At 42.1% G+C, this 14,890-nt stretch overlaps 1 protein-coding gene across 3 annotated transcripts in view; it reads right to left on the reverse strand.

Annotated features, from left to right (window-relative positions):
- Positions 1-10,115: 10,115 nt before the first annotated feature.
- Positions 10,116-14,890, reverse strand: part of LOC124006712 (tenascin-like) — a 63,589-nt gene continuing 58,814 nt past the window's right edge. For all 3 annotated transcript variants that reach the window (XM_046316820.1, XM_046316821.1, XM_046316822.1), the window contains 7 exons: positions 14,593-14,723; positions 14,373-14,505; positions 14,082-14,233; positions 13,723-13,819; positions 10,937-11,098; positions 10,607-10,770; positions 10,116-10,338 (listed from right to left, as the gene is read on the reverse strand). In XM_046316820.1, the coding sequence (XP_046172776.1) occupies positions 10,228-10,338; positions 10,607-10,770; positions 10,937-11,098; positions 13,723-13,819; positions 14,082-14,233; positions 14,373-14,505; positions 14,593-14,723 (950 nt within the window). In that variant the 3' untranslated portion in view covers positions 10,116-10,227. The remainder of the gene's footprint in view (positions 10,339-10,606; positions 10,771-10,936; positions 11,099-13,722; positions 13,820-14,081; positions 14,234-14,372; positions 14,506-14,592; positions 14,724-14,890) is intronic.

A 14,890-nucleotide genomic window follows, 5' to 3' on the forward strand; every position in this document is an offset into this window, starting at 1 on the left:
CCTGGTAGGTTCCTTGATAATTTGTGTGAGATTGAGGGCATTTAGCTTAGATTGTAGGACGGCTGGAGTGTTAAAAACCTCTTTGGGCAAGGGGGCAGTATTTTCACGTACGGATGAAAAGTGTACCCAAAGTAAACTGCCTGCTACTCAGGCCCAGAAGCTAGAATATGCATATTATTAGTAAATTGGATAGAAAACACTCTGAAGTTTCTAAAACAATAATGTCTGTGAGTATAACAGAACTGATTTGGCAGGTGAACCCCCGAGCACAATCCATCCAGGGAACATTTTTTTTGAGATCAATGTGATTAGTTTTCTATGGTAAGCCCTTTTTAATAGGAATCTGTTTGCAGTTCCTATGGCTTTCACTAGATATCAACAGTCTTTAGAAATTGGTTGTAGTCCTGTTCTTTCCATGTGTCACTCAGATGGACTCAAGTCTTTTGGTGCGTGCAACCTGGAACGCGCTTCACTTTGTTTTCGTCCGGTATTGACCACAGTACATCCCATCTTAAATTTGAGCAATTATTTACATTTTAGGATACCTGAGGTTGGATTAGGAACGTTGTTTGAAATGTTTGGACCAAGTTTACAAGTAGCTACTTTGTAGTCATGTTGAGCAAGTTGGAACCAGTGTAAATTGACATTTTGGGGATATAAAGAAGGGATTTATCGAATAAAAGGACCATTTGTGGTGTTTCCGGGACATCTGGGACAACAGAAGAAGATCTTCAAAGGTAAGGTATAAATTATATTGTTATTTCTGACTTTTGTGTCGCACCTGGCTGGTTGAAATATGATTTTCATGTGTTTGTTTGCGGGGTGCTGTCCTCAGATAATCGCATGGTCTGCTTTCGCCATAAAGCCTTTTTGAAATCTGACACTGCGTCTGGATTAACAAGAAGTTAAGCTTTATTTTGCTGTATTACAAATGTATGTTTTGTGAATTTTTATTAGGAATATTTCTGTTTTTGAATTTGGCACACTGCAATTTCAATGGATGTTGTGAAATCAATCCCGTTACCGGGATTCGAGCGGGAATGGGGGTGAAGTGATCCCTAAGAGTTAAGCATGTACCAATTTAGGTCACCTAACAGTACGAACTCTGAAGATAGATGGGGGGCAATCAATTCACATATGGTGTCCAGACAACAGCTGGGGGCTGAAGGGGGTCTATAAAAGTAGCAATGTTGAGAGACTTGTTTCTGGAAAGGTGTATTTTTTAAAGTAGATGCTCCAATTGTTTGGGCACAGACCTGGATAGTATAACAGATCTCTGCGGGCTATCTCTGCAGTAGATTGCAACTCCATCCCTTTTGGCAGTTCTATCTTGTCGGAAAATGTTATAGTTAGGGATGGAAATTTAGTTAGGGATGTTATAGTTAGGCATGGCCTTCGGAAGCCAGGATTCAGACACGGCTAGGACATCCGGGGTGGCAGAGTGTGCTAAAGCAGTGAATAAAACAAACTTAGGGAGGAGGCTTCTAATGTTAACATGTGTGAAACCAATGCTTTTTCGGTTACAGAAGTCAATAAATGAGAGTGCCTGGGGAATGGGAGTGGTGCTGGGGACTGCAGGGCCTGGGTTAACCTCTACATCACCAGAGGAACAGAGAAGGAGTAGGATAAGGGTACAGCTAAAGGCTAAAAGAACTGGTAGTCTAGTGGGTTCGGAACAGAGTCAAAGGAGCAGATTTCCGGGCGCAGAAGAATAGATTGAAGGCATAGTGTACAGACAAGGGTATGGTAGGAGATAAACCTAGGCATTGAGTGACGATGAGAGAGATTTTGTCTCTAGAGGCACCATTTAAGACAGGTGAGGTCACCGCATGTGTGGGGGACAAAAGGCATATTGAGCAGGGCTGGAGGCTCTACAGTGAAATGAAACCGTAATCACTAACCAAAACAACAATAGACAAGGCATATTGACATTAGGGAGAGGCATGTGTAGCCGAGTGACCATGGAGTCCAGTGAGTAGCTAGGCAATTCAGAAAGCTAGCAGATGGGTCTCCGGGGGACTGGGCCTCCGGGGGACTACCTGCCCTCCAGGACACATGTCACAGGAAGGCCAAAAAGATCATCAAGGACAACAACCACCCGAGCAATGGCATGTTCACCTCACTGTCATCCAGAAGGCGAGGTCAGTACAGGTGGATCAAGACTGAAAAAGACTGCAAAACAGCTTCTATCTCAAGGCCATCAGACTGTTAAATAGCCACCGCTAACACATAGAGGCTGCTGACTATTTACATAGACTTGAAGTCACTGGCCGCTTTAATGCATGGAACACTAGTCACTTTAATCATGTCTACATATCTTGCATTACCCATCTCATATGTATATACTGTATTCTATACTTTTCTACTGCATCTTATTCTATGTCGCTCTGACATTGCTCGTCCATATATTTGTATTTTCTTAATTCTATTCCTTGTATATTGGGTATATATTGTGTAATTGTTTGATATTACTTGTTAGATATTACTGCACTGTCGGAGCTAGAAACACAAGCATTTCACTACACCCGCAGTAACATCTGCTAAACACGTGTATGTGACCTATATCATTTGATTTGATTTGACAGCCCACTTGGAGTTTGCCAAAAGGCACCTAAAGAACTCTCAGACCATGAGAAACAAGATTCTCTGATCTGATGAAACCAAGACTGAACTCTTTGGCCTGAATGCCAAGTGTCACGTCTGGAGGAAACCTGCCACCATCCCTATGTGGTGGTGGCGGCATCATGCTGTGGGTATGTTTTTCAGTGGCAGGGACTGGGAGACTAGTCAGGATTGAGGGAAAGATGAACGGAGCAAAGTACAGAGAGATACTTGATGAAAACCTGCTCCAGACTGGGGCAAAGGTTCACCTTCCAACAGGACAACAACCCTAAGCACACAGCCATGGCAATGCAGGTGTGGCTTTGGGACAAGTCTCTGAATGTCCTTGAGTGGCCCAGCCAGAGGACTTGAACCCGATTGAATATCTCTGGAGAGACCTGAAAATAGCTGTGCAAGCGACACTCCTCGTCCAACCTGACAGAGCTTGAGAGGATCTGCGAATCTGTAGAGAAGAATGAGAGAAACTCCCCAATACAGGTGTGCCAAGCTTGTAACATCATGCCCAAGAAGACTCAAGGCTATAAACGCTGCCAAAGATGCTTCAACAAAGTACTGAGTAAAAGGTCTGAATACTTATGTAAATGTATTATTTCTGTTTTTTTCTTTGTCGTTATGGGATACTGTGTGTAGATTGATGAGGGGAAAAAAACTCTTGAATCCATTTTAGAATAAGGCTGTAACGTAACAAAATGTGTAAAAAGTTAAGGGGTCTGAATACTTTCCGAATGTACTGTATGTATGACCCTCCCATGGACTAGATTCTCATCAGTAGATTGTCATTTAGGCCTACAGTAACTGCATGCCATGCTCTTCTAATACAGTTGTAATCTTCTTAGGCCACAATCCAACATATTCAATTCAAGTACAGCACTTTATATATAATGTACTAGGTCAGCTATGTCATCACCTTAGATTCAATATCGGAAAATGCTTTTATAGAGTCAATGAGTTGAGTCAGGGTACTTTAGGGTACAATGGCATTTAGGTTATGGCCCTGCTGTGTGTAACCCTCAATGGACTGGTTTCTTCATGTACAGCAACTCCATTACACTTTCCTTTGCAAAATGTTTGACTTTATGTGCTCCTTTTTCAGCACATCAAATTTTTTCCATCACCATAGAATATTGGATGTAGTAGTATTAAGGTATTTTATTATCATACATCCTGTAGTACAAGCAGGAATATTACTTTCACTAGTGCTGTTGTACAACCTAACAAAAGGAATATGTATACCAATTCAACCAGAACAAAAAGATGTGTGTGTGTGGTCACTAATACTCTCAGCCACACTGATCATGCAAGGTCTACTCTTATTTTCGTACCCATAATTACGAGCACACATTTGTTATAAATATCCATTTTAAATCTCCAATATGTCAACAGAGGTGATCAGGGGTAATACGTTTGCAATTTTTATAACTAGGCAAGTCAGTTAAGAACAAATTATTTTTTACAATGACTGCATAGGAACAGTGGGTTAAGTGCCTTGTTCAGGGGCAGAACGATTTTTACCTAGTCAGCAAAATAGTCCTGTAAAATATTCCTCATGGCCCTTTGTGTATCGTGGACAAATTGTCTCATGTTCTCTGTTATCGATTCTTAAGTATGGGAATGGAAAAGCCTTGATGAAAGATAGATACTGATCATGAAACGCTAATGAGAGTGTGTATTTTTAATGTAAAATGTCATATCCTAGCATGTTGTCAGATCATCTTTCACCTATGCCAGCCTATTGATTGCATTATTACTGCACTCTGCCCTTGTAAAACACTCAAACCATCACAGATAACCCTGACTATAAAGCTCCTAGAGACCTCTTTATCTCCAAATACTCCCCCCTTTCATCTGGTGTCTGTTTCTGGTTGGACCAGGATGTCTTTGGGTTGAACATGGGCTCCACCCATCAACACAAAGGATGGGCTGGTGATTCTTGGCAGAGACATGTGAATTGAATAAGTGAGTTCCAAGAAGCCAAATAGTCTTCCTAGATGGCAAATAGTGAGTTCCTTGAATGCAATCATTTCCAACTGGATCCCCAGGCTCAGGCTGTCTTCATGCTCAAACCTGCCATCTATGTTATATATCATTTCAAACATGATGGATGTAGTTGTTAAGATTGGGAGATTTAGCTTTGGCTTCAATTCCAACCTAGCCTGTCTAACACTTTCTCGAAGGGGCACGACAGTGTTCTAAATGAAATATTTCGTTTTAAGCCTTTATGAAGGATGAAATGGAGTATTCCCTGTCTTATTTAGATGTCTTAAAAAATGTCTTACAGTAGTGTGGAAAGTGTGGAAGTACAGTGACAGCCCTGTGTCAGATGTGTTGGGCCACAGTGTCAGGGACTCTGGACTGTGAGAGCACAGCCAATTCAAATATAACACAGACATACAACAAACTGTTGGGAAAAGATTTCCTTGGAAAACGTGATTAATGACAATCCAATGAGTTCCACTGAGGACACATGGGATGGCCAATATAAACAGGTTCCCTCCAGACATAAGCTAACCTTTGCACAATGTGGACTAGTACAATGTGGAAATGTGGAACTACTTCTTCATTGCCCATTTGATTCAATAGGATAAACGATGAGAGCGAAATAGCCTTTCATAGCACAACCTCCGGCAATGCATGGGGGGCCCACGAGCTTTTATAGATGAAAACAATTTATTTTGTTGCATTATTTGAGCTTAAAATTTACATTTAGGGGAATTTTATAAGGGAAAAGATTTTCTTTTGGAATTTTCTAAATATTTTAAATATTATTCATTTCCATGTCGGCTCTATGCCTGGAAAGGCCTTTGTCCGGAGCAAAGGATCCCCATTCCAAGCTCTCCAAAAATAATGAATATTAACTGAAAAATGTTCTAATGTAGTTTCTTGTAATAGCCCTCTGTGACTTTAAAGCATATTTCTCTCAAAAACGTGATTCCTAAAAGATGTGTCTGGAGATTTGGTCAACTCTGTCAGATTTGTCTAAAATCCTAAATGAGTCAGGCCTGAGCAGGGTCAGCTATACCATAAGGACCCCTTATTCATGTCCTCAGTACATGAAGCGCAACAGAGTTCTCTACTTTGATAGATTTAAACAAACGATATTGGAATCACCATGGTCATAACCATAAACTGTCAACTCCATCTGCCTGATACATTAAGATAGTTGGACCAAAATTCCTATTCTATGTTACATTAATTGAGGTTTTAGAGTCATAAAGCAACCGAGGAAAGAAACTATTGTACACACCACTTGAACGAAGACATTTTTTTCGTCAACTCCGTAAAACATCAACTCTGTCAGATTTTGTCGAACATCAGAGTGCTGAATTGATCTGGTAGAATGGTTATGGTTTTATTGGGGATTATCAAATGAATCATTTTCCATATTTTACAAATGTTTGAATTGAACTCTTATATTTAGAGGTAAATATATGTCCGTTTTAAGTATCTGTTGTCAATGTTTTTTTTTGGTCAATATTCTGAAAATAGATTTGAATCACTGTTCTGCAACATATGCTTAAACAATTGAAGTATTTGCTGTGCCGGAACTGCATACAAAGTAGTTTACCACCAATGATAATGTCATCACTAATTTGCTTTTGATGAAGAATGGAAAATATGTACATTATTATTTGACATGTGAAAGCAGAACAAACTACCAGGCGTTGAAACTGGGCTTTCTGAAAAAGCACCACTGTTAGGTTGCTTAGGTCATGAATTACATTACATCCGTAGGAACAGCTTGTGTAATAGACTCTTTGAGCAAATAAGGACATAACTCTGAGTTAACATTGACAGGCACAATACGCAGCGGCGCCACCACGGTTCCTAGAATCATTTTTCTAATGTTATATCACATCCGTTGTATATATTGTGTTTTAGAGTGTCCTGAGGGGCCTAGAGCCTTTCAGAGCGAGGCCTGCCTCTGTGAATGACCTAAGGATGACCTTTTGAAGGTGAGACGTTGCCAAACAAATGCGCTTTGTTTCAGGGAATACAGGGTCAATCGGAAATTACACCCTATTTCTCATATAGTTCCTTGTTTGACCACAGCCAAGTCATAAGTAGTGCACTCGATGGGGAATAGGGTGTCATTTGAGCAGCCATTTTTAGTATAATTATCATGTGTACAATATAATAGACATTACTATCAAATTTAAAGACTGCAATTACATACTGCAAATACCATGTTGTTAGTACAGTGTGGCAAGTAGCCTAGCTGTTATCCTTCGTCTGCGTTTCTGGACTGCCCTCTTCAAGTCAAACCACAGATTTCCAATGAGGTTCAAGTCCGGAGACTGAGATGTTGATTTAGTGGTCAATTAACCATTTCTTTGTGGATTTTGATGTTTGCTTGGGGTTTATTGTATTGCTGGGAGATCCACTTGCGGCCAAGTTTCTGGCGCCTGGCAGAGGCAACAAAGTTTTTGGCTAAAATGGCCTAGTACTGGATAAAGTTGTTGATGCCGTTGACCTTAACAAGCAAAATAGCGTCACAACATCAAAGATCCACCCGTACGTAGAATGTATGCACACATGACTGTAAGTCGCTTTGGATAAAAGCGTCTGCTAAATGGCATATATTATTATTATTATCCAGTATGTATGGGGTTCTTTTCTGCATATGATTCCTCTTTTGGACACAAACCCACCACTGTAGTGCGTGGGGCTATTTAGCTTCCACTGGTTCTGGGGCCATTAAGGTCAACGGCATCATGAACTTCCAATCAAAGTGCCAATGCCGTTTATCAAACTCACACAGGCGGTGCTATGGTCAGATTACATGAAAATAGAGGTTTATAGCCACGCAAAACCAATGCAGAAAAGTACCTCATGCTGACTGTAAAATATGATGGCGGATCTTCGATGCAGGATTATATCTTTCTATCTAGCTGGCTGGTCTGAGTGGACTCACATTTCTCATGACCTAGATTGGGATGACAGGAATCAGGTCAGGGCCCAGCTTCACCCAGATTACAATGCAAACACAATGACAAGGATCAAGCAACAGCAGAAGAAAGACATTGGAGGTGATTGAGGCCTGATCAGTAAGTAGGACATGGTGTGGTACAGAAGTTATGACTCTATGAGAACTGACCTGTCCACAAAAAAAAGTATAGTTTTTTTTGTTGTGTGTCCAATTCCTTGTTTGATCTGCCAGTCTGTTGGTATCATCAGAAAGAATAGTGGTTTGGTTCATCACGCTTGCTTCCTAACTCTTTACTAAAGCTTAATTTGCCAATATCTAATTTAATATTGTAATAGTGTCTGGGCCAGTACATATGCCTTCTACATACACAAATTACTCATCATACAAAATACATCTGCAAGACTAACCACCTCCTCTAATGACCTGGTTCCATCTGCACCTTTGTTTGAGAAACTCAATATCTTGTCTAGTTATGACATCATTGTATGCCAATTATTCATTTTCATCTACAAATATTCATACCTCCCAGGCAGTCTACCTAAACCCTTCCATGGATTCTTCCAGGTTCATTCTGAAGTCCATCTATATAACACAAGACACTGTGATAACCTTCACCCTCTCCACTGCTGCACCTCACATAGTCAATTCACTATCAGATACAGAGGTACCATACTCTGGAATTCTTATCTTCAAATTGCAAAACCTCATCATCCCTCAATAACTTTAGTATTTTTTGTATTTTATTATTTAACCTTTATTTAACTCGGCAAGTCAGTTAAGAACAAATTTTTATTTACAATGACGGCCTACCCCGGCCAAACCCGGATGATGCTGGCCCAATTGTGCGCCGCCCTATGGAACTCCCATTCACAGCCGGATTTGATACAGCCTGGATAACTTCAAGCCTTGATGAACCAAACCACACTCACATCCACACATGCACACACACATTTAACATTTTTGGGGTGATTGCTGATTGGTTAATTTGTACATTTAAGATTATCGGGTTTTGTTCTCTGTTTTAACAAACCTTTTATTTAGTTGTTTTTATCTGTATTGTTGTTCAACACTTGTTTTCTTTGGCGCAAATAAATTAAACCTAAACATGAGATGACAGTGATAAATCCTTGGCATGGATATCTTCTGTGGTTCTTAGATTTTTTTTTGCAGTCCCCAAAAATATTTTTCATGTATTTATTCTCCTAAACAATTAATCCTTTTGATTTCCCGCTATTGTTTATTTTTTTTTGTTTTTGTTTATTTTTTATTATGGTTTATTGTTTATTTTTTATTGTTTATTTTCTATTGTTTATTTTTATTGTTTATTGTTTTTTTTATTGTTTATTGTTTATTTTTTTTACTGTTTATTGTTTATTTTTATTGTTTATTTTGACGTCGCACACTGATTAGTACTTTTGTTATGATATAATAATGATATATGCCATTTAGCAGACGCTTTTATCCAAAGCGACTTACAGTCATGTGTGCATACATTCTACGTATGGGTGGTCCCGGGAATCGAACCCACTACCCTGGCGTTACAAGCGCCATGCTTTACCAACTGAGCTACAGGAGGATGAAGATATGACACATGAAGACTTAACACTGCCCTCTGCTGTTAATGGAAAACTGGTACTGTATATAAAGGGTACTGGTATTATGGGTACTGTATATAAAGGGTACTGGTATTATGGGTACTGTATATAAAGGGTACTGTATATAAAGGGTACTGGTATTATGGGTACTGTATATAAAGGGTACTGGTATTATGGGCAGCCCAAAAAAGGGCTGACAGCTTTTAACAAAGTATCTTTTATTGTGTCGAGGGTTTACATATAGACATCTGTTTTTCATTCAGTTGAAAACAAAATCAAAGCATAATTTAAACTGGTATTCAATTATATCCCTGGTTGAAACCCCTACCATGATCTTCTCAAGACCAGTTGTCACACTTTGTTGAATATGTGGACATAATTCAAATCGGTTGGAAATAATAGAAAATGTCATTCTAAATATCAATCACTCAACATGAAACAAATTAGGCCTAATTTAGTCGGTCTTTCCCTCAAGTCTGTTGAAGGATTTACTGTATGAATAGAGGGGAACTTTGTTCACCTGTATAGCTTTATTTTCTACCTCCTTGGGAAGACTGAGGGACGTGGCATCAAGCCACATTATTATTGTCACGTTTCTCTGAAATTTTGCTAGTTCAACTGTGCTGTCCACAGTAATGTACAATGGGTTCTGAATGCTCAGACGGTTTTTCAATCAATTGCCAGAGAAAGAACGTGAAAGTGTGGGAGATTAGCAAAAAGAGTAACTGAAATCCCCTTTCATTGTTTCACATTTCATAATCAATCTGCCTTATTGCTAATTGGTATATTGAAATATCTTTGGACCTATAAGGAGCCATGATTTGCTTGTAAATTTTCCAATGAACACAAACAATGTAATAAATCAAACACACAAAAGTCAGATTGTGACGTTTCTGGTATAACGTATCCATCCCAATATTGACAGCTAGTTGGATAAAAACACATTCAGTAACATGATTGTCCTTGCTTGATGTGTGACTTGGTGAACTGAAGATTGAGGGTCAAAAGAGGGTCAAGGGGTGATGCTCCTGGGAGGGTGGGGGAGGCTTGGAGAGAGCTAGGGGGAGGAGGGCAGTATAAAGTCTATGATCTTTTCCTTCGACTTTCAAAGTTTCTGAAGTTGACTGGTCTAATCTTCATTTCGGCGAACTGTATTGAATGCTCGTGTCCCTTCCAATGGAACCAGTTGATACCCTGAAAAGATAATAATTTTTTTACACACCGCAGTATAACAACAAGCCTGCAATAATCTTGTTTCACACTCTGGCCAGAATATAATACTCCCGCACACACACACACACCCACACACACACACCCACACCCACACACACCCACCCCCACACACCCACACACACCCACACCCACACACCTCCACACACACCCACACACACCCACACACCCACACACCCACACACACCCACACACATGTTGATTTTGTTAAGCAGAAAGCTGGCTTCCGTACCTTGCTGTGGCTATCGTCACCATATCTCCCCATAAGGTTGACACGATGGCAGTTTTTGTACCAGAAGGCACCCTTATAGGACAGGGCACAGTTGGTGACAGCGATGTCATTGTCATTGTCATACGTGGAGAAGGGTCGGCCCTGGTGATAAGTCATAGAGTCACCTAGGAAATAAGTGGCACACAGTGTGAACAAATGTGAATAGGTCAATCAGAGTTGTACAGTTTAAGGTAAAGTGTATTGGGATATTTAAATGGAGTTGAACAAAATCCAGATTATATTAGATGTTCTATTCAGGAACACTAAAGCTATTATCATCATTGTCCTTACCTGCTGTGCCGCTGTACCCTCCTATGTGGATCTTGTAGCGGCTACGGGGTTCTGCGATCGTGAATTTGTCATACTGAGCATAGGCCGACTCCCCGTTGTCCCTCAGGTCCACACGCAGCTCGTACTGGCCTGCTGTTGTCATCTTGTGGAGGTTGGCCAGACCTGCAACAACAGGAAATGACATCACAGTACCGTTCCGTGGTTCCTGGGTTGGGGCCCTAGGTCTGAACCCCACCCTGTGCAACTGGGTCCTGGACTTCTTGACTGGCCGCCCCCAGGTAGTGAAGGTAGGAAACAACATCTCCACTACGCTGATCCTCATCACAGGGGCCCCACAAGGGTGCGTGCTCAGCCCCTTCCTGTACTCTTTGTTCACCCATGACTTCATGGCCACGCATGCCTCCAACTCAATCATCAAGTTTGCAGACGACACAACAGTAATAGGCCTGATTACCAACAATGACAAGACAGCCTACAGGGAGGAGGTGAGGGCCCTGGCGGAGTGGTGCTAGAAAAATAACGACAACAAAACAAAGGAGCTGATCGTGGACTTCAGGAAACAGCAGAGGGAGCACAACCCCATCCACATTGACGGGTCCACAGTGGAGAAGGTGAAAAGCTTCAAGTTCCTTGTTGTACACATCATTGACAATTTGAAATGGTCCACAGATTCAGACAGTGTGGTGAAGAAGTCACAACAGAGCCTCTTCAAACTCAAGAGGCTGAAGAAATTGGCTGGTCCCCTAAGACCCTCACAAACTTTTACAAATGCACCATTGAGATCATCCTGTTGGGCTGTATAACCGCCTGGTACGGCAACTGCATTGCCCGCAACCGCAGGGCTCTCCAGAGGGTGGTGAGGTCTGCCCAACGCATCACCGGGGACACACTGCCTGCCCTCCAGGACACCTATAGCACCCTATGCCACAGGGAGGCCAAAAAGATAATCAAGGGCATCAACCAACCGAGCCACGGCCTGTTCACCCCCCTATCATCCAGAAGGCGAGGTCAGTACAGGTCCATCCATTGTTGTGAATTCTTATACAGTGGGGAGAACAAGTATTTGATACACTGCCGATTTTGCAGGTTTTCCCAGCTGTGAGAGATTGAATCTAAAACAAAAATCCAGAAAATCACATTGTATGATTTTTAAGTAATTAATTTGCATTTTATTGCATGACATAAGTATTTTATTCATCAGAAAAGCAGAACATAATATTTGGTACAGAAACCTTTCTTTGCAATTACAGAGATCATACATTTCCTGTAGTTCTTGACCAGGTCTCTTGACCACTGCAGCAGTGATTTTGGCCCACTCCTCCATACAGACCTTCTCCTGAGCCTTCAGGTTTCAGGGCTGTCGCTGGGCAATACGGATTTTCAGCTCTCTCCAAAGATTTTCTATTGGGTTCAGGTCTGGAGACTGGCTAGGCCACTCCAGGACCTTGAGATGCTTCTTACGGAGGCACTCCTTAGTTGCCCTGGCTGTGTGTTTCGGGTCGTTGTCATGCTGGAAGACCCAGCCACGACCCATCTCCAATGCTCTTACTGAGGGAAGGAGGTTGTTGGCCAAGATCTCGCGATACATGGCCCCATCCATCCTCCCCTCAATACGGTGCAGTCGTCCTGCCCCCTTTACAGAAAAGCATCCCCAAAGAATGATGTTTCCACCTCTATGCTTCACGGTTGGGATGGTGTTCTTGGGGTTGTACTCATCCTTCTTCTTCCTCCAAACACAGCGAGTGGAGTTTAGACCAAAAATCTATATTTTCATCTCATCAGACCACATGACCTTCTCCCATTCCTCCTCTGGATCATCCAGATGGTCATTGGCAAACTTCAGACGGGCCTGGACATGCGCTGCAGGATTTTCATCCATGACGGCGTAGTGTGTTACTAATGGTTTTCTTTGAGACTGTGGTCCCAGCTCTCTTCCGGTCATTGACCAGGTCCTGCCGTGTAGTTCTGGGCTGATCTCTCACCTTCCTCATGATCATTGATGCCCCACGAGGTGAGATCTTGCATGGAGCCCCAGACCGAGGGGGATTGACCGTCATCTTGAACTTCTTCCATTTTCTAATAATTGTGCCAACATTTGTTGCCTTCTCACCAAGCTGCTTGCCTATTGTCATGTAGCCCATCCCAGCCTTGTGCAGGTCTACAATTTTATCCCTGATGTCCTTACACAGCTCCCTGGTCTTGGCCATTGTGGAGAGGTTGGATTCTGTTTGATCGAGTGTGTGGACAGGTGTCTTTTATGCAGGTAACGAGTTCAAACAGGTGCAGTTAATACAGGTAATGAGTGGAGAACAGGAGGGCTTCTTAAATAAAAACTAACAGGTCTGTGAGAGCCAGAATTCTTACTGGTTGGTAGGTGATCAAATACTTATATCATGCAATAAAATGCAAATTAATTACTTAAAAATCATACAATGTGATTTTCTGGATTTTGTTTTAGATTCCGTCTCTCACAGTTGAAGTGTACCGATGATTAAAATTACAGACTTCTACATGCTTTGTAAGTAGGAAACCCTGTAAAATCGGCAGTGTATCAAATACTTGTTCTCCACACTGTATATTACTGCACTGCTAGAGCTAGGAACACAAGCATTTCGCTCTACCCGCATCTGCTAAATTTGTGTATGCGACCAATAACATTTGATTTGATGGCTCAATTGGTTGGAGCATGGCGATGCAACACCAGGACTGTGGTTTGATTCCCGCATGGGCCACAAACGCTGAATAAAAAGAGAAACACAAGGAGGCGTGGAGAGATGTGGACTCACCAAACCAGAATTCAGTAGTAATGTCCCCAAAGCCACCAGTGTAATTCTTCCAGTTCCTGAAGAACTCCAGCTTTCCACTCTGGCGCCTCAGGAACACCTGCAAAGAGAGTTCACAGGACCTGTCATACCCTGGTGTCTTTGGCTTTCACAAACATGTAAAGGTAAATCCAATCGAACCTGGTGTTTAGACCTGTGTGTGTGTGTGTGTGTGTGTGTGTGTGTGTGTGTGTGTGTGTGTGTGTGTGTGTGTGTGTGTGTGTGTGTGTGTGTGTGTGTGTGTGTGTGTGTGTGTGTGTGTGTGTGTGTGTGTGTGTGTGTGTGTGTGTGTGTGTGTGTGTGTGCGCGCGTGTGTTCCTCACCATCCATCCTCCTCCGTCGGTGGTCATGTCACAGTAGACCTGGATGGGCTGACTCTCGTCCCCTCCCAGGTAGATGGTGTAGATGCCAGAGGTGGTGTCTCCATTCAGCAGAGCCTGTGAGCAGTCCTTAGGGTATCTGTACAACAGTCCGCCTACACACGTACGTGCAGGCGTGCACACACACACACACTTGTCAAAAACAGTACACTGGGCAGTTGTCAAATTATATCCTATTTCCTATGCAGTGCAAAGCTGTGAGGAGAAGTAAATGGTGTGTAGCAGTCTACTTACTGGTGGTGAAGACGGTGGTGACGTGGCGGCTCCGCTGGGCTCCAGCGATGGCCTGTAGCCTGACGTTGTAGTCGGTAGTGCCACTCAGCTGAGTCATGCTGTATGATGTGGCTGTAGGGCTCAGGACCACTTCCTGTATTCAATTCAAATCAAATCCATCTTTATTCATCGTGATTGAATTGAAGCCAGAGTGTGCTGACTCATATAAAGACCTACGTACCCGGACTGTGCTGTCAGATGAGGTGAAGGTGAGGACGTATCCGGTGATGTTGGCCCGCGGGGGCTTCCAAGTGAGAGTGGCACTGTCTGTCTGGACGTTACTGGCTACCAGGTCGCGAGGAGAATCCACATCTACAGACAAAAAAAGCGAGGAGGAAGGATCCTATACAGTACGTGATACGTAACACATGTAAAAGGGAACATCCACTCAAAACGATCTTTTGGTATGTTTTTCATTAGTCCACTGTTGACACAGCAGCAAAGTGTTTTGCATGTGAGCAGTCAAGTTTTCAACATAT

Source organism: Oncorhynchus gorbuscha, linkage group LG20 (assembly GCF_021184085.1).
Source record: "Oncorhynchus gorbuscha isolate QuinsamMale2020 ecotype Even-year linkage group LG20, OgorEven_v1.0, whole genome shotgun sequence".
In the NCBI taxonomy this organism is placed as follows: Eukaryota; Metazoa; Chordata; class Actinopteri; order Salmoniformes; family Salmonidae; genus Oncorhynchus; species Oncorhynchus gorbuscha.